Source organism: Neofelis nebulosa, chromosome 11, assembly GCF_028018385.1.
Source record: "Neofelis nebulosa isolate mNeoNeb1 chromosome 11, mNeoNeb1.pri, whole genome shotgun sequence".
Lineage (NCBI taxonomy): Eukaryota > Metazoa > Chordata > Mammalia > Carnivora > Felidae > Neofelis > Neofelis nebulosa.
Window position 1 is genome coordinate 64256263 of NC_080792.1, and position 21226 is coordinate 64277488.

The following is a 21226-nucleotide window of genomic DNA, read 5'->3' on the forward strand; positions in this document are numbered from 1 at the left end:
AGTAGCCTCCATGCTCAGTGTAGAACCCAATGCAGGACTTGAACTCATGACCCTGAGATCAAAACCTGAGCTGAGATCAAGAGTTAGACGCTGAAATGACTGAGCCACCCAGGCTCCCCCTTGGATTCTTTTAAATAGTAAACATTCATATGTAGTTAAGTGTTTGGAGGACGATCATTCACTGACATACAGGGGTGCAAAAACTGGATGATAGCAAAACCTTCAAATGTTTATGAACCACTGCCAACTGAAAATAAGTTCAAGCATCTAAGTGTACCTGTGGTCAGCAGGCAATAACATTTACTTTCTAAAATCAAATTTAAATGAAAGCTTTTCAAGAAACTTAACATGGGTCAGTTTGGTTATATCTATTGAATACAGTTAATACAAGGTGTCTCTTGTGGCGCACCTCGGTGGCTCAGTTGTTTTCAGTGTCCAAATCTTGATTTTGATTCAGGTCATGATCTCATGGTTTTGAGACTGAGCCCCACATTGGGCTCTGTGCTGAGCATGAAACCTGCTTGGGATTATCTTTCTCCCTCTCCTTTTGCCCCTCCCCTGCATGCACTCACTCATTCTCTCGCTAAAATAAAATAAAAATAAGTATCTCTTGGAAATAAAATTTACCTCAGTTCTTTCTTAGCACAGATAATTATGACTTTTACTTCGTATGTATTAGTTACTTAAACAACTCAGAATTTCACCAAATTAAAAGCAACAATTATATCAGATATCTGAAACCCAAAGTAAAACAGATAATATAACTAACCTTCCACAAGGAAGTCTCCCAGTAGTCATGGGACGGCCGTGGGTTTAAGGTAGGAATCACTAAGTTTCCTCTTGGAGTAAGGTTTCCATTGAGCACTGAATTATTTTCAAAATGTCCACAATAAGGTGATTCCAGGCCTGGGCTCATAGTTAAGAGTCCTGAGTAAAGTTTGATGCTGCTGTCTCTCCGCAAGAAGTTTTGTATTGCTCTCTGACAGTCTCTCGTTAGTCCTGCGAAGATTAAAAAACACAAATACATTTTCTTTTTCCCTAAATCATTCCTAAATGACTTACATCTTTTTAAGTTTCCAAAATAGTAAATAGCATTTGCCATTGAACAGTGTTTTAACACTGAACATGTGACAGAGCACACCTACTATCTAAAATTATACTTTTAAAATTGTTCTGAAGAAATATTTATGTTTCCAGGGGGATCTCTAACTAACAATTCAAATTAGGGAAGGGAGAGAAGTGGCTATCAGTGATGTACAGGGCTTAACGAATAATACTTGCTGTCTTCTGGAATGGCTGTACTGACAGGATCCATCAGGATGCCAGTATATATACATACTTATATTTAGTAAGCCTGTTTACAGATATAAAAATAAACCATCCCTCAAAGACATTTTCAAGCGTTTGCTTTCACCACTCTTGTACATTTCACTTACTATCTCAAAGAAACTGAGCATTTGACAACGAGGAATCAGTGAGACCAACAAGCTCTAGGGGAGATAGTAGATGGCAGACGTGTGATCAGAAAGAACTAAAACAGCTACAGAGGCAATTAGCTTATAACAGTCACCAAGGCACTGGAGGCAGAATCTGCCCTTTCTGTCTTCAGCCTTCCACATACCTCCCTCCCACCACGGTGCTCTTTTTAGCCACTTTGGGAACTATACTCCCCTTCAGCCCTGTGTGAGTCTTTCCGAATTTCGTATGTGTGCCATTATGTAAAGTAGAAAAACCATAAAGGATAGTTTGTCTCAAGGCCCACTCTAGTAATAATACCAAAGTTCACAATCAAGAGAATAAATGTACCAAGCTGCCAGGATGAGTAGTAGTAGTATTTGACCTTTTAGGTTAAGGATGTCATCTTCCAAAACTGAACTCATCGACATTTCTATTTAGGGTACTTCTGACAAGCAATTTTATAATAATATGCTTCTAAATGAGAAAGCTTCAAACAATGCACTTAAAGACTAGCAGATCCGATCATTGGAAAATATACAGGGCAGGGGGTGCAGGGGTGGGTGGGAGAAGAGGTCCTGTAAAACCAAAAAGAAGAGGAGGGATGCAAACTGTCCTGGACTAACATTTCAAAGGTAAGTTCATTTAGAAACATCATTTTCTAAAATTACACGATATAGTTGGCTTTCACTTCCTACTCATCTCATGAACTTGGCTCCACAGAAATTATGCTTTAGAGGTAAATTCATAAGCTAAATTTCTTGTCTATGATTCTGTTTTGGCTTACCTGTTCAGCTTATTTCTCAAGGACTTTCTAACTTTTAATTCTTCTAGGTAGAGTTGCCTGTAGGTTTCCAACTCTGTTTTAGTAGAATCTTCTTGAGACGTCTTCATTGTAGAGATCTGAGATTCCAGATCTTTAATTCTAAGTTCCATTTGACTTCTCGTTGAAGCATGAGCATTTTCTCTTAACTGGTCCAAGTTTTCTTGAGCTGCTGCTTGTGCCTAAAGCAAATTAACGGGATAGGTTTAAAATAGCTATAATCTGAATAATTAATTATACCTGTTTCCTTTAGTTCTGAGTCAATGATTCAGAGAGCAATTTTAAATGAAAAAAAAAAGCTCAAGTGTAAAATATTTATCATCAATGTCAACTGAATTAAATGATTTATAAAATTAAAGTTCAATCATTCTTGTATTAGTATTCACGCAATCTGATAATTCAAGTAATAGAATCAATGACAAAATTTTAAAAGTCAACAATAAACTTAAGAATAATCCAAGTACAGTGCAATTTTTAAATCATAATTTTTCTTTTCCTCTTAATAGTGAGACTAGTTGTTTAAATCATCATTTTTTCTTATCCTCTCGATTTAGTAGGATCAATGATGAAAACTGAAATCTTTAAAGGGAGGAACAAATGCCTCCAGAAATCTACAAATTACCATAAAGCAAGTAGAGGAAACCCATACAATACATCTATCCAAGATGTAATTTGCAGTGAAATGAATGAAAGCACATTACAGATCAATCAATTAACCTGTAAAAACAGGTTGACTTCGTGTAATTTTTCTGCTATGTCCAGTCGTGCTCTTTCTTCAGTCTCCCATTTATACTGTATACTGTATACATTTATACTGTATACTCCCATTTATACTCCCACTTGACTGCGTTCTACCATATTCATTTCCATAAATTGTTTCAATTTTACTACTTCTTGTTGTAACTTCTTGTTATTGCTCTCTAGTTTTTCACGTTCTTCTTTGAAAGCTTTCATTGATAATAACTCTTGTTGAAGAATTTGATTTTTTGCATCCAGGTGTAGACATTTTGAAGATGTAGTTTCCAGTTCTGTTGTAAGGACATCAGCCTGCATGAATAAAACACTATAGTTTGGAAGTGGAGTGAAAAGAGTCTAACTCAAAACTACTATCAATTTTTTTTTTCAGATTTTAAGTAATCTCTAAGCCCAGTGTGAGGCTTGAACTCACAATCTCAAGATCAAGAGTAACTGAGCCAGCCAGGCACTCAAAATTTTAAATAAACTCATTTGCAATAAAATGTTACCTGTCTTAGAATGTGGAACCTTAAACAACTCAGAAAATCAAGAGCAAAGTTAAAGCCATCAGGTGTTACTGAAATAGATCTTTGCTATCGTTGTCTTTACTACACGACATTTGCACTTGATTCTATACTTTTATTTTTCTATCATTCTTTCATATCTTTCTTTCAGAAAATAAGTCCCCTCTTAGGAGGAAGTCTCTTAGCCCTTCCCCCATCTTAACACCCCATAATTTTTAAAGAAGTTTTAGCAATATCATATTGACTTATGTATGCCCGAGTCCAAAAATACGTCCCAAGATAAGACTCTGAAAATAAGACTCTAATTCATGAATCTATAAGTAATGATTCTAATGCCACGGCCTTTTTCGGAGCTGCAAATGTTTTAATGCTAATTTGAACTTGAGAGGCCTAGGCGAACTGAAACTTAACCAGTTTGTTCCGCTTCTGTACAGAGCTTGAGTTAGGGGAAACTAAAACCTAACCAGTCTAACCAGCTTGTTCCGCTTCTGTACAATTGCTTGGTGCGCCCACGTATTCCTGACCAATCATTAAGATACCCGTACCCCCACTTGTGGTTAGACCTAAAGGCGGGAACCAATCAAATTCTGCTAAGTGTTCAAATTTAAATATCAACCAATTACGGCCCTGTAACTGTGGAAAATTCCTAATTTCTCCATGACTTGTTTGTACCTGTCTATAAAAGGGCTGTAAAAACCTCACTCGGGGCCTCTTGGCGTCACTGGCAACGAGTGCGCAGAGGACCGGGTTCGAACCTGCAATAAAAATGACCCTTGCCACTTGGCTTTGACTCTGGACTCTGGTGGTTCATTTTTGGGGTCTCTTGAACTTTGGGCGTTACACACTGCATTCCCAGGAGAAATGATTCTCCAGGTTAAGAAATCACATCTCCCAGTATAAAACTTTAATTGGATAATCCACATATTTTTTTGAGGCAAAAAAAATTTTAATTCAATACTGTTGTCTTGTAATCCTTTGTTACTTTCTAGAAAATAAGAGATCATACTAAACAATAACAACAACAACCACAACAACAAAACTGGCTGGAGTTTCAGTGATGCTGAGTTGGGAAGGTCTTCCATCCATTATATATGATTGGTAAGACAAGGTGAGTGGATGTGGTCATTTTATAAATTTGTTGATACTTCTGTGAAAATCCCGCCCCTTAAATATATGCTGGCTTCAGTAACTGGTTTCTAGTGAACAGAATATGCAGAACAGAATATGCAGAATTTTTAAGGCCAGCTTGGAAAATGTGATACAGCTTCCATCTGACTTTCTTTCTCTAGGGAAGCTCACCCTTAGAACCCAGCCACCACGTTGTGAGGAATCCCAGGCTACCTAGTGAGTCTTCATGTAGATACTCCAGCTGAGACTAGCCAACGTCCTAGCCAAAGGCCAGCCTCAACAGCCAAACACGTGCATGAACAAGCCTTTAGATGATTCTAGTCTCCAGCTTCCAGTTATGCCAGCTGATGCCAAATGAAGAAGAAATGAGTTGCCCTACTCTGCTTTGCCTAAACTAAAGATTGGCGAACAAGATAAATGCTGTTTTGAACTACTAGGCTTTGAGGTGGCTTATTATGAAGCAGTAAATTACTACCACAGATACTGATACTAAAAACGGTGTGCTGCTATTGAAAAAAACCTAAAACTAAACTTCCTTTGAACCAGGAGGTAGGTGGAACCTGGAAAGATGTAGAAAAGCATAAGAGTGAGACCCAAAAAGGGCCTCCACGAGACTTTTTTTTTTAATTTTTGGGACAGAGAGAGACAGAGCATGAATGGGGGAGGGTCAGAGAGAGAGGGAGACATAGAATCGGAAACAGGCTCCAGGCTCCGAGCCATCAGCCCAGATCCTGACGCGGGGCTCAAACTCACAGACCGCGAGATCGTGACCTGGCTGAAGTCGGACGCTTAACCGACTGCGCCACCCAGGCGCCCCTCCACGAGACTCTTAGTGGAAGCCTGATGGCCTGTGAAGAGGCTGACAGCAAGGGTTTCTAAGCAAGTGAAGGAAATGACACTGGAGGAAAGGGAAGTCATGCTACAAAATACCTGAAAGTAAAACGGATAGGAAAGAGAAACTAAAGAAAGACTATGCAACTGAAAGGAACCAGGACTTACTGGGTTCAAGTATCTGTTTCTCATTTACAGCCTCTCTACATGTGGAACTGTCAAATAATGCTAACATGAAGAAATGGTTTTTGGGTTATGAGAAAATCCAGGGTGCTACCAGGAAAACAGAAAGATTTAAAGTATGCCTCCAATTTCTTTAGGGATGTTAAGAGTATAAGATTTTTTTTTTTAATTAGGTTCCACACCCGACATGGGGCTTAAACTCAGCACCCAGAGATCAAGTGTCACATGCTCTACCAACTGAGCCAGCCAGGAGACCCAAGAGTAGACGAATTTTAAAGGCATTGTCATATAAGAGCTTCACAGGAAACCTGAAGTGAAAAGCTGATCTCAAAAGGATTTGGGAGGGTCGCTTTGCTACAACACGGCATGAAATCCAGTAATATTTATAGAAAACTAAAAAAGGTAAGAGATTTATAGTAGCAAACATACTATTTGCTAGCTTGGACAAAAAGAGACCAAATCGTGCAAAATGAAAAGAGGCCTTTGGGTCTTAGAAGTCCCACAGGGAGGAAGCAGGATGAAAAAACAGCTGCAAATACAGGTCATTCCTTATGAAAAGGAAGGAACCAAGAGCTCAAAGAGTAAAGAAAGGGAAGAGACATGGAGAAAGTATTCCCGTGGTTAGGACTAAGTCTTAACTTAAGAACTGACAGCATGCATCAGGCTATATTTCAAAACTCTTATGGACTAGGGTGCTTCCCATCTTCTTTTTCTGAATGGGAGAGTCTTCAGCAGTTGACTAGAATGTTGCATTTGTGAGTGGTAAATAACTGTCTCTTTCGTTCTCAAGTCCTCATATTGAGAACCCTTGCACTCAAGGGGCTATACTTTAGATACCATAACCCAGGCAGCTTATCCCCACTGCACCTGATTAAGATGGTAAGATCTTGGACTCAAGCCCTGAACCTGATGCCATGGTAACTGAGACTTGCAGGAGGTATTGGAGGGGGAGGGGAGTGAATGTATTTTTCAGGTGGGAGGAATACAAACATTTGTGGCCAGTGGGTAAATTATACTGCTTTTTAAAGGTGTCCATAGGTTTCAAATATTAATTCCATAAAAAAAAGACGATGGAACAACCTTAGTGACTTGCTCCTAATGAACAGAATATGTGACTATGATGCTGTGTGTATTCCAAGCCTAGGTGACAAAAGGCGATACAGCTTCTGCCTTGCTCTGTATCTCAGGCCGCTTATTTGGAATCTAGCTCCCCATCTAGTGAGGAAGTCTAGGCCACAAAGAGGGTCTAGGTGTGTCAGTTTAAGTGTTTCTGCTGCCTCCTGAACTGAAGTCCCAGGCAACAGCCAGCATCAACAACCAGACGTTAGTGAACAAGTCTTCAAATGGATCCAGCCCCAAACCTTTCAGTTGCCCCACCTGAAGCTGAGCGGGGCAGACACTAGCTGTCCTGGCCACACTTTTTCTAACAGATTTGTGAACAAAAGAAATCTAACCTTTGGGGAGTTTGTTAAGAAAGAAACAAAAATGATAAATGGAACAGTGGATGAAAAAAAAAGAGATAAGACACATAAACTTGTATAGGAGAAGTTGGTCTCCATTAAAGTAGGATGTAATAAATGTTAAGATTAATTTATTAACAACCAACAGTGCTAATGAGAAGAAGCAGATAACTAGAAGCAAGATCTAAGAAGTTTTTCTCTCAGTTTTTCCCCAGTTAGGATCATATTAGCTGTTCATTTTCCATATGTGGCCTTTATTATGTCGAGGTATGGTTCCTCTAAGCCTACTTTGTTGAGGTGTGCTGCTATCCAAAACATCCATCATGACCATATGATCCTGTCAATCGATGCAGTAAAGGCCTTTGACAAAATTCAGCACCGTTTCTTAATAAAAACCCTTGAGAAAGTCGGGATAGAAGGAACATACTTAAAGATCATAAAAGCGATTTATGAAAAGCCCACAGCTAACATCATCCTCAATGGGGAAAAACTGAGAGCTTTTTCCCTGAGATCAGGAACACGACAGGGATGCCCACTCTCACCGCTGTTGTTTAACATAGTGTTGGAAGTTCTAGCATCAGCAATCAGACAACAAAAGGAAATCAAAGGAATCAAAATTGGCAAAGATGAAGTCAAGCTTTCACTTTTTGCAGATGACATGATACTATACATGGAAAATCCGAGAGACTCCACCAGAAGTCTGCTAGAACTGATACATGAATTCAGCAAAGTTGCAGGATACAAAATCAATGTACAGAAATCAGTTGCATTCTTATACACTAACAATGAAGCAACAGAAAGGCAAATAAAGAAACTGATCCCATTCACAATTGCACCAAGAAGCATAAAATACCTAGGAATAAATCTAACCAAAGATGTAAAAGATCTGTATGCTGAAAACTATAGAAAGCTTATGCAGGTAATTGAAGAAGATATAAAGAAATGGAAAGACATTCCCTGCTCATGGATTGGAAGAATAAATATTGTCAAAATGTCAATACTACCCAAAGCTATCTACACATTCAATGCGATCCCAATCAAAATTGCACCAGCATTCTTCTCGATACTAGAACAAGCAATCCTAAAATTCATATGGAACCACAAAAGGCCCCAAATAGCCAAAGTAATTTTGAAGAAGACCAAAGCAGGAGGCATCACAATCCCAGACTTTAGCCTCTACTACAAAGCTGTCATCATCAAGACAGCATGGTATTGGCACAAAAACAGACACATAGACCAACGGAATAGAATAGAAACCCCAGAACTAGACCCACAAACGTATGGCCAACTCATCTTTGACAAAGTAGGAAAGAACATCCAATGGAAAAAAGACAGTCTCTTTAACAAATGGTGCTGGGAGAACTGGACAGCAACATGCAGAAGGTTGAAACTAGACCACTTTCTCACACCATTCACAAAAATAAACTCAAAATGGATAAAGGACCTGAATGTGAGACAGGAAACCATCAAAACCTTAGAGGAGAAAGCAGAAAAAGACCTCTCTGACCTCAGCCGTAGCAATCTCTTACTCGACACATCCCCAAAAGCAAGGGAATTAAAAGCAAAAATGAACTGCTGGGACCTTATGAAGATAAAAAGCTTCTGCACAGCAAAGGAAACAACCAACAAAACTAGAAGGCAACCAACGGAATGGGAAAAGATATTTGCAAATGACATATCGGACAAAGGGCTAGTATCCAAAATCTATAAATCTATAAAGAGCTCACCAAACTCCACACCCGAAAAACAAATAACCCAGTGAAGAAATGGGCAGAAAACATGAATAGACACTTCTCTAAAGAAGACATCCGGATGGCCAACAGGCACATGAAAAGATGCTCAACGTCGCTCCTTATCAGGGAAATACAAATCAAAACCACACTCAGGTATCACCTCACACCAGTCAGAGTGGCCAAAATGAACCAATCAGGAGACTATAGATGCTGGAGAGGATGTGGAGAAACGGGATCCCTCTTGCACTGTTGGTGGGAATGCAAACTGGTGCAGCCACTCTGGAAAACACTGTGGAGGTTCCTCAGAAAATTAAAAATAGACCTACCCTATGACCCAGCAATAGCACTGCTAGGAATTTACCCAAGGGATACAGGAGTAATGATGCATAGGGGCACTTGTACCCCAATGTTTATAGCAGCACTCTCAACAATAGCCAAATTATGGAAAGAGCCTAAATGTCCACCAACTGATGAATGGATAAGGAAATTGTGGTTTATATACACAATGGAGTACTACGTGGCAATGAGAAAGAATGAAATATGGCCCTTTGTAGCAACATGGATGGAACTGGAGAGTGTTATGCTAAGTGAAATAAGCCATACAGAAAAAGACAGACATCATATGTTTTCACTCTTCTGTGGATCCTGAGAAACTTGACAGAAACCCATGGGGGAGGGGAAGGAAAAAAAAAGAGGTTAGAGTGGGAGAGAGCCAAAGCATGAGAGACTCTTAAAAACTGAGAACAAACTGAGGGTTGATGGGGGGTGGGAGGGAGGGGAGAGTGGGTGATGGGTATTGGGGAGGGCACCTTTTGGGATGAGCACTGGGTGTTGTATGGAAACCAATTTGACAATAAATTTCATACATTGAAGAAAAATAAAATAAAAATAAATGAAATGAAAAAAAAACATCCATCATGAATGGATGTTATAGTTTGTTATAGTTTGTCAAATTCTTTTTCTGCATCTATTGCAATGATATGATTTTATGCTTTTTTGAAAATTAATATGAGGTATCACATTCATTGATTTGCAAATATTGAACCACCCTGCAAACCAGGGATAAATCCCATTTGGTTATAGTGAATGATTTTTTTAAATGTTTATTTATTTTTGAGAAAGAGCACAAGCAGGGGAGGGACAGAGAGAGAAGGAAACACAGAATCTGAAATAGGCTCCAGGGTCCAAGCTGTCAACAGAGCCTGAAACTGGGCTCAAACCAACGGACCATGAGATCGTAACCTGAGTTGAAGTTGGATGCTTACCTGACTAAGCCACCCAGCTGTCCCTGCCCCTGGTGAATGATTTTTTAATGTATTGTTGGGTTCAGTTTGCTTATTTTCTTGAAGATTTTTGCCTGTTCATCAGAGATGCTGGCCTGTAATTCTCTTTGTGGTGTCTTTATCTGGTTTTGGTATCAGGGTAAAGCTGGCATAGAATGAATTTGGAAATTTCCCTTCCTTTTATGTTTTTCTGGAACAATTTGAAAAGGACAGGTTAAACTTTTTCTTTTTTCTTTCTTTCTTTCTTTCTTTCTTTCTTTCTTTCTTTCTTTCTTTCTTTCTTTCTTTCTTTCTTTCTTTCTTTTTTTGGTATTAGCTCTTCTTTACATGTTAAAATTTACATCTGAAGTCATCTGGTCCTAGACTTGTGTTGGTTGAGAGTTTTTTGATTCCTGATTCAGTTTCCTTGCTGGTTATTTTTTTTTTTCAAATTTTCTATTTCTTCCTGTTTTTGTTTGGTAAGTTATATGTTTCTAGGAATTTATTCATTTCTTCTAAGTTGTCCAATTTGTTGGCATATATTTTTTCACAATATTCTCTCATAAATGTTTGTATCTCTGTGGTGTTGGTTCTTATTTCTACTTTCACATTTGTGGTTTTATTTATTTCGGTCTTCTCTATTTTCTTGTTGATTACTCTGGCTAACGCCTTACCAGTTTTATTAATTTTTACAAAGAACCAGCTCTAGGTTTCATTGATCTGTTCTAATTTTATCTGTTTTTTTTGTATCATTCATTTCTGCTTTAATCTCTTTTTTTAATTTTATTTTGAGAGAGACCACACATGAGTGGGGGATGGGCAGAGAGAGAGAGAGAGAGGGAGAGAGAGAATCCCAGACAGGTTCCATGCTGCCAGCAGAGAGCCTAACACGGGGCTCGATCTCACTACTGTGAGATCATGACCTGAGCCAAAATCGAGAGTCAGACACTTAACCAGTGAAGCCACCCAAGGGCCCCCTGCTCTGATCATTATTACTTGCTTTCTTCTGCTGGCTTCAGGCTTCATTTGTTGTTCTTTTTCTAGCTCCTTTAGGTGTAAGGTTAAGTTGTTTGAAATTTTTCTTGCTTCTTGAAGTAGGCTTATATTGCTTTGTACTTCCCTCTTAGGACTACTTTTGCAGCATCTCAAAGGTTTCAGACCATTGTTTTCTCATTTCCATTTGTATACATGTATTTTTTTAAATTTCTTCTTGTATTTCCTGCTTAACCCATTCCAGTGTAGTAGCACGTTATTTAACCTGCATGTATTGTTTTTTAATAATTAAGGCCTGTTTTTTGTTTGTGATCCATTCTTGAGAATGTTCCATGTACACTTGAAAACAACGGGTATTCTGTTTTAGGATGGAACGTTCTGAAAAAATCTCTTCAGTCCAATCTGGTCCGCTCTGCCATTCAAAGCCATTGCTTCTTTCTTTCTTTTTTTTTTTTAATATATGAAATTTATTGTCACATTTGTTTCCATACAACACCCAGTGCCCATCCCAACAGGTGCCCTCCTCAATACCCATCACCCACCCTCCGCTCCCTCCCACCCCCCATCAGCCCTCAGTTTGTTCTGTTTTTAAGAGTGTCTTATGCTTTGGCTCTCTCCCACTCTAACCTCTTTTTTTTTTCCTTCCCCTCCCCCATGGGTTCCTGTTAAGTTTCTCAGGATCCACATAAGAATGAACACATATGGTATCTGTCTTTCTCTGTATGGTTCCAAGCCACTGTTTCTTTGGTGATTTTCTGTTAAGATGTATTTTTTGGTGATTTTTCAAATTAAGATCTATGGATGTAAATGGGGTGTTAAATTACCCTATTACTGTATTATTATCAATTAGTTCTTTTATGTTGGTTATTGTTTTATGTACTTGAGTTCTCTCATGGTGGGGGCATAAATATTTACAATTGTTAGATCTTCCTATTGGATTGTACCCTTTATTATGATATAGTAGCATTCTTTGGCTCTTGCTACAGTCTTTGTTTTTGGTTAAGTTTATTTATTTTGAGAGAGACAGAGTTGGGGAGGGACATAGAAAGGGGGAGAGAAAATTTCAAGCAGCCTCCATGCTGTCAGCCTGGAGCCCACCATGGGGCTCAAAGCCACCAGCCATAAGATCATGACCTGAGCCAAGACCTAGTCGGTCGCTCAAATGACTGAGGCACCCAGGTGCCCCACAGTGTTTGTTTTAAGGACTCTTTTGTCTAACAAACGTATCGCTACTTTTTCTTTTAACGTGATAAATTTTTCTCCATCCCCTCGTTTTCATTTTTTTTTAATAGAATTTATTGTCAACTTGGCTAACATACAGGGTGTACAGTGTGCTCTTGGTTTTGGGGGTAGATTCCTGTGGTTCATCACTTATAGACAACACCCAGGGCTCATCCCAACAAGTGCCCTCCTCAGTGCCCACCGCCCCCCCCATCAACCCTCTATTTGTTCTCTGCATTCAAGAGTCTCCTATGGGTTGCCCCTCTCCTACTCTGTTTCTAACTATTTTTCCCCTTCCCTCCCCCCATGGTCTTGTGTTAAGTTTCTCAAGTTCCACATATGAACGAAAACATATGATATCTGTCTTTCTGTGACTTATTTCATGTAGCATAATACCTTCCAGTTCCATCCACATTGCAACAGATAGCACGATTTCACTCTTTCTCCTTGCCAGGTAGTATTCCAGTGTATATATAAACCACATATCTTTATCCATTCATCAGTTGATGGGCATTTAGGCTCTTTCCACAATTTGGCTATTGTTGAAAGCACTGCTATAGACATTGGAGTACATGTGCCCCTATGAATCAGCACTCCTGTATCCTTTGCATAAATTCCCAGTAGTGCTATTGAGGGGTCATAGGGTAGTTCTATTTTCAATTGTTTGGAGGAACCTCTGCACTGTTTTCCAGAGCGGCTGCACCAGTTTGCATTACCACCAACAGTGCAAGCATCTCCTCACTTTTAATCTGCAGGTATCTTTATGTCTAAAATGAAGTTTTTATAGGCAGCATACAGATGGGTTGTGTTTTTTAATCCATCCTGTCACCCTAGGTCTTTTGGTTGGAGTGTTTATTCCATTTATATACAAAGTAATTATTGACAGGTATGTATTTATTGTCATTTTACTACTTGTTTTGTGGTTGTTTCTGGAGATTTTCTCAAATCCTTTATTGTTTTTCTCTCTTTGATGTCTTTCTAATTTGCTTTAATGATATATTTGGATTTCTTTCTCTTTATTCTTTGCATGTTTATTAGTGAGTTTTGGTATATGATAAGCATTAATTTGTATATTGCCTCCTCTGCATGTAGCAGTCTCTATTAAGTTGACGGTCAATTAAGTTAGAACTCATTTTTTTTCTCCTCCCCATGGTTTGGATAAGCTATTATATTGTATATCCTTTTTGGGGGCATTCCTTGACTGATTTTTTTTACAGAAATATACATTTTTACTGCTTTTACATTTTCTGCCTTTATACTGTCACTTTTAATCTCTCCTTTCCACTCAGAGTCCCTGATAATATTTCTTACAGGCTGATTTAGTGGTCACAAACTCCTTCTATTTTTGTCTGAGAAATTCTTTATCTCTCCTTCTATTATGAATCATAGCCTTACTGGATAGAGTATATTTGGCTGCAGATTTTTCTCATTCAGCACTTTGAATATATCATGCCTTTTCCTTATGCCTTGCAAAGTTTCTGTTGAAAAATCTCCTGCTAGCCTTGTGGGTTTCTCCTTGGAAGTTAATGACTTGTTTTGTTGCTTTTAAGATTTGTAGCAGTGGGGCGCCTGCGTGGCTCAGTCGGTTAAGCATGACTTGATCTTAGTTCAAATCGTGACCTCGCAGTTCGTGGGTTCAATCCTCCAGTGGGCTCTGCACTGACAGCACAGAGAGTGCTTGGGATCCTCTCTCTCTCTGTCTCTCTCTCTCTCTCTGCCCCTCCCCTGCTTGTGTCTGCGTTCTGTCAGAGAAAAATCAAAAGCAAATCAAAACAAAAAAAAGAACAAAACACTAAAAAAAAAAGATGTTAGCAGTATATTTTGCAAATTTAATTACAACATATCTTGGGTATTGATTTTGATGGAAGTTCTCTGTGTCTCCTGGATCTTGATGTCTGTTTTCTTCTCCACATTAGAGAATTTTTCAGTGATTGTGTCTGCAAATCAATTATCTGTCCCCTTCTCTCTGTCTTCTTCTTCTTCTGGGACTCCTATCATATGAATGTTTTTACATTTGACGGAGTCACCGAGTTCTTTAAGTCTATTCATGCATTGGATAATTCTTCTTTGTCTTCTTCAGCTTCATTGTTTTCCATTACTTTGTCTTCTAGGTCATTAATTTGTTCCTCTGCTTCTTCCAGCTTGCTGTTCATTTTACTGCACTCTTCATCTCTGATCCTTGAACTTTTTTATGTCTGTGGTAAGGGTCTCACTGATGTCTTCCATTCTTTTCTCAAGTCCACTGAATATCCTTATGATCATGGTTTTAAATTCTCCATTAAGCGTGTTATTTACATCTGTCCCATTTCGGTCTCTGGCCATGGCCTTATCCTTTTCTTTCATTTGGGATAAATGCCTCTGTCTTTTCATTTTGTCTAAGTATCTGCCAGCTTCTGTGTGTTAGAGAAGCCAGTTATGTCACCTGCTCCCGAAAGTAGTGGACTTAGGAAAAAGACGTCATGTAATGCCTAGGGTCTAGCACTTCAGGGAGTGTCACCAGTGTGTGCTGCATGTGTCCTGCTGTTGTGTTCTGGCTATGCTATCCTTCAGGCCAGTCATCTGCAGAGGCTCTCCTTGCCTGGTCTGGTGTGTGTTTGGTCCCTGGCCTGAATGTAGTGAGTTTTAACTAGGTGTGCTCTGGTCTGCTTATGAAATGAGACCTGTCACCACCTCTACTGGAACTGAGGCCAAGGGAAACTCTCTGGTTGGGAGATCTGGTGTGGGCAGGCGTTTGTCCTGGTCTTCTGGGGGAGGGGTCTGCTGTGCTGGAACTCAAGCCAGAGTGATTGAGAAGGGTAGTTCCACCAGAGTGCAAGGGGGTGGTGCTTGGTGTAAGCAAGTTAGGTAGCCAGTGATAGCAATGCACTGCTTCCTGCAGGTGGCTTTATGTTTGTGGTGAGGGGCAGGAGAAGGAGATGGTGTCAGCCAGCGGCTTTGTTCCTACAGACAGGTCTCTCTGAACTTTGCCTCTGAGGGACGTGCTCTGAGAACAGCAAATAATCTCCCCACTGTGTGCCCCAGGCACGCTTCAGATCACTGTATCCATGCTATATGCTCCCACGTTGTTTGCCTGCCCTCTGTCCAAGAGCAGTGCAGTACCTCAGGGCTGTAACCCAGCTAAACCGGATGCCCTTTAAAACTCCAGACTTTAAGCACTACTGGTTGCAATGACTCACGCAATGCAGCCCCTCTTGTTTTCCAAGCCAGTGGGTATGGGGAAATGTTCTCTTTGTGCGTTCCCCTGTGCGTTCCTCTCTCTCACCCTTATCCACAACCTCGACTCCCTCCCCTCTGCAGCAGCCAGGATCGGTTTCTCTTCTAGACGACATTTCTGCATCAAGGACCTTCTTTGATGTGGCCTCTTCTCTCCCTTTTGTTGTGGAGTTTGTTCTGTCAGTCTTCAGGTCGATTTCTGGGGTATTTAGGGTGAGCTGATTGTTATCTAGTTGTATTCGTGGGATGAGGCAAGCCTAGAGTCCTCCTACTCCTCTGCCATCTTCCTGTGTCTAAGATAGTTTCCTAAGATTCCCTTCAATTACAACAATTCTTGTAAGTAGGCAGGAATGCCTCTTTAGAATTTCCCCTCAAGTGAAGGTAGAAGCACAGAGACATATGATTTGAAGCACAATAGTTGAAAAACTAGAAAGAGTCAATCTGATAACCAAAATTGGGCCTTTGATCTGATTTCAATTAAAGGAAATAGGCAGATTTGAGTATTTTTTAATCCATTGAATACTCAATCTTCATTCTCCTTCCCTCAGTTTGGAAATAAAGAGAATGTTATGAAATCATTTTTCATCTTCTCAGTAGCACAACAAATGTACTGTCCTTTAGCACTACTTCAATTAACTGCACATTCTCCTTTACCTTACTCCAACCTTGTTTGTGGGGGGAGGTAAGACCATTTCATCTTTGTGTTGTCCCACAATGCTTCTCCGTATCATACAAGTTGGCTTCAAAAATTTTTTGTCATTCAAATTACCAATCTACTATTTGTCTCTGATAAATCAACTTAATACTACCTCACTTTGTAGAGCTGTATTATTTGAATGATGTAATGTTTATTCCATTAATTATACGCTGAGCTATAATGCATAGCTATGCATATCTTTCTATTTAAGTGAAAGAAAGCGATACAGGCTACTGTGTTTTCCAAGAATGTAGGATCTGTGCCAAGAATAGGATTAACACCAGTGTTACACACAAGAACCAGGTCAGAAGAGGATCTCATTGTGAATTGCAAGATGATGGATTAGCAAGATTGCTTAACAGGAAAGAGGAATACGCCAGAGTTAATCTTTTCCTTCCTAGATGGTGAAAAGTATGGGTGAGTCTATGCATTATAATGAGAGAATAAAATATAATGAAGTAAACGGTAGACTGAGTCAAGACATCCTATGGCCAAGATTTGATGGAAATGAAAGTGGGCAGCACTGACTGAGAGACTAAAAGTTTGCACAGGCGGGGAACGTGGGTGGCTCAGTCAGTTGAGCCTCAACCTCTCAGGTCATGATCCCAGGGTCATGGGATCAAGACCCTTGTCAGTCTCCACACTAAGTGTGAAGCCTGCTAAAAATTCTCTCTCTCTCTCTCTCTCTCTGTCTCTCTTTTTCTCTCCGGCACACACACACCCCCACATCCTGCTTGTGTATGCTCTAAAAGAAAATAAAATAAATAAAATAAAAATATAAATAAATACATAAAGTCTGGACACACTAAAGAAAGAGCATTTTATCTTTTTGAGCCTGACTTCACATCGAGTCATGGGGTCAGCAAGGCATAGGCTGGCGAAAGGGTCCTTCAGGAAGCAAAAATCTCTATAGGAGCAAAGTTAAGTTCTACTACATTGACTTTTTATTATTACATAAGTGACTGGTCATTTGCAAGATAACTAGGAAAAAGTTTTCATAAAATTTGATATGGTACTGGCATAAGGACAGACAGATAGATCAATGTATTAACATTGAGAATCTAAAAATAAACTCTCACATTATAGTGAACTGATTTTCCACAAGGGTGCCAGACAATTAAATGGAATGAGAATAGTCTTTGTAACAAACAGTACTGGGACAAATGGATATCCACATGCAAAGTAATAAAATCAGACCTCTACCCCATAGCATATATACAAAATTAACTTAAAATCTAAGAGCTAAATGATAAAACTCTTCGACAAAAGCTGACGTGTATATGTTTGTGACTGGATTTGGCAATGATTTCTTAGACATGACACCAAAAGACAAAAGCAGATTAAGTTTACTTCATCAAAATTAAAAACTTCTATGCTTCAAATATCACCATCAAGAAAGTGAAAAGGCAAGTGACTAAATAGGAGAAAATACCTGAAAATCCCATATCTGCTAAGGGATTTGTATGTAGGCTATTTATATAACTCTTCCAATAATGAAAAGACAATCCAATATAAAAACGGGCAAAAGAATGGATTAGTTCTTTAAAGATGATATAGAAATGGATAATAATCACGTTCAAAGGGAGATGTTCAGGGTGCCTGGGTGGCTCAGTCAGTTAAGCTTCTGACTTGGGCTCAGGTCATGATCTCACTGTTCGTGGGTTCGAGCCCCGCATCGGGCTCTGTGCTGACAGCTCGGAGCCTGGAGCCTGTTTCAGATTCTGTGTCTCCCTCTCTCTCTGCCCCTCCCCTGCTCACACTGTCTCTCTCAGAAATAAAAGAGACATGTTCAACATCATTAGTTATAAGAAAACGCAAACCAAAAACCACAAGATGCCATTTCATACCCACTAGAATTGCTATCATAAAAGCAACAGATAATGACAAACATTGGCAAGAATCAGGAAAATGGGAACTCTCAAAAACTGCTGATGAAAATGTAATGTTGCTGCCACTTTGGAAACAGTCTGGCAGTTCCTCAAAAGGTTAAAGTAGAAAAACAATTTTTCTAAACATATTTGAGAGAGAGTGCACAAGTGGGGTAGAGGGACAGAGGAGAGGGAGGGAGAGAATCCCAAGCAGGCTCCATGCTCAGAGCAGAGCCCAATGTAGGGCTCAATTCCACAACCCTGAGATCATGACATGAGCTGAAATCAAGAGCTGGCCACTCAACCGGCTGAGCCACCCAGGTGCCTGCCCCTCCTCAAAAGGTTGAAAAAACAAAACAAAAACAAACAAACAAAAAAGGTTTATTGAACAGAGCTACCATATGAACCAGCAACTGTATTTATAGGTATATACCCAAGAGAAATCAAAACATGTTCACATAAAAAGTTGTTCATTACACAAAATATAACCTCAAAATGGATGAAAGACCTCAATGGAAGACAGGAAGCCATCAAAATCCTCGAGGAGAAAGCAGGAAAAACCCTCTTTGGTCTTGCCTGCAGCAACTTCTTATTCAAAACATCTCCAGAGGCAAGGGAAACAAAGGCAAAAATGAACTAGGGGGACCTCATCAAAATAAAAAGCTTCTGCACAGTGGAGGAAACAATCAGCAAAACGAAAAGGCAACCGACAGAATGGGAGAAGGTATTTGCAAATGACATATCAGATAAAGGGTTAGTATCCAAAATCTACAAAGAATTTCTCAAACTCAACACCCAAAACACAAGTAATCCAGTGAAGTGACGGGCAAAAGACATGAATAGACATTGCTCGAAAGAAGACATCCAGATGGTGATACAAATCAAAACCACACTGAGATACCACCTTGCGCCTGTCAGAATGGCTCACATTAACAACTCAGGAAACAGCAGATGTTGGCGAGGATGCAGAAAAGAGGATCTCTTTTCCATTGTTGGTGGTAATGCAAGCTGGTGCAGCCACTCTGGAAAACAGTATGGAGTTTCCTCCAAAAACTAAAAATAGACCTACCCTACAACCCAGCAATTGCACTACTAGGCATTTATGCAAGGGATACAGGTGTGCTGTTTCGAAGGGACACATGCACCGCTATGTTTATAGCAGCACTCTCAACAATAGCCACAGTATGCAAAGAGCCCAACTGTCCACCGATGGATGAATGGATAAAGAAGATGTGGTATGGGGTGCCTGGGTGGCTCAGTCAGTTAAGCGGCCGACTTCGGCTCAGGTCATGATCTCGCGGTCCATGAGCTCGAGCCCCGCGTCGGGCTCTGTGCTGACAGCTCAGAGCCTGGAGCCTGTTTCCGATTCTGTGTCTCCCTCTCTCTGACCCTCCCCTGTTCATGCTCTGTCTCTCCCTGTCTCAAAAATGAATAAAACGTTAAAAAAAATTACAAAAAAAGAGAAGATGTGGTATATAGATTCCATGGAGTATTACTCGGCAATCAAAAAGAATGAAATCTTGCCATTTGCAACTATGTGGATGGAACTGGAGGGATTATGCTAAGTGAAATTAGTCAGTCGGAGAAAGACAAAATTCATATGACTTCCCTCGTATGAGGACTTAAGAGTCAAAACAGATGAACAAAAGGGAAGGGAAACAAAAATAATATAAAAACAGGGAGGAGGACAAACAGAGGAGACTCATAAATATGGAGAACAAACTGAGGGTTGCTGGAGGGGTTGTGGGAGAGGGGATGTGCTAAACGGGCAAGGGGCACTAAGGAATCTACTCCTGAAATCATTGCTTCACTAAATGCTAACTAATTTGGATGCAAATTAAAAAAAAAACAAACTAAAGATACAACAAAAAGAATAAGGCCCCCCACCCACCAAAAGTTTCTCAACCCAGGAAGCCTCTGGTTTGGGGATTCAGGAGATAAGGACCTTCTAGAGAAGTCAGAGCTATGGAATGAGTTGGCTGAAAGCTATCTAAGTTTTTGTTTCACAGGGAAGACTTTAAAGTGGCAGATAATTTCATGCCATAACCCTAATTCCTTTCTATAGGCATCTACAGAAAATCCCTCATTATTCTTTACTAAGCTTCATCAGTATCGGATATTCTTACAAATTTTAGTTTTAGAGACCTTAAAGATTTCTTTAGGACACAGTAGCAGGACACGTCTAGCACTCTCATTCATAGAAGACTGATCAACGGAGTGTCATGTTACTCGCATGAAAAGTTCCCTAATACAATGTGACTCATTGATAAGAGGTCTAGAAAAGAAAATAATTTTCAATGTCTCTTCAGCCAAAAAAAGGACCAGTCAACAGAATGTTCTAGTTCCCCTGATGGGTATAGCTGTCTAATGAAACTTGGATGTATATTATATAGCTTTTGTGACTGACAGAAACGAGTTGGTCAGTGTATCTACCTCATTGCTCCCACTTAGGATTTACAATGTGAGTCCTACAAAGGAGGGTGAGAGTGGGATGACATTAACTGTTCTGCTTGGAAAATATTTGGGGTTTCACTACATATCGATAAATTAGAATCCTGAATGGCACATTAGTCTTTTCTGAGATTGAATTGTGAAATCTCTGAAAGGCTGATTAACTCAAGTGAATGGAAAAAAAAAAAAAGAGTTTCTGAACTTGCAATGGTAGGAGCCCTATGTTTCTAGGTAAGGCCCTGACTGAGCAGCCATTTCTACTTTTTCACTGGCATTTCTTTTCCTTTACAAAATCCAACAAGGAGAAAAGTCCATTCCTTTGAGAAGGACGTTTGCGTAATGACCTCTAGTCATTGTTGATGAAGAGAATAAATTGCAGATTTGTAATTACAAATTACAACAAATCATCATTAAAATAACCCAACTCAAACTCTCACTGAAGGGATGAGATTACAAGAGGAAGTCAGAATTCAAGATGAAATGATCACTCAAAGATTGGGGACGTTTGAAACACGCAGAGAAATATTACCAGGGACTCGCACACCTGTATGCCAACGTTCACAGCAGCATTATTAACAGTAGCCAAAGGTGGACTAAACCAAACGCTCACTATGGTATATATAAAATGTTGGTTTTTTTAGACTCTCAC

At 39.6% G+C, this 21226-nt stretch overlaps 1 protein-coding gene across 1 annotated transcript in view; it reads right to left on the reverse strand.

The window, feature by feature from the left end:
- The window catches only part of ANKRD30B (ankyrin repeat domain 30B), a 125421-nt gene that overhangs the window by 6545 nt on the left and 97650 nt on the right, over positions 1 to 21226 (reverse strand). The window contains 4 exon segments of the mRNA XM_058691616.1: positions 770 to 922; positions 924 to 999; positions 2243 to 2460; positions 2996 to 3325. Of these exon segments, the coding sequence (XP_058547599.1) occupies positions 770 to 922; positions 924 to 999; positions 2243 to 2460; positions 2996 to 3325 (777 nt within the window).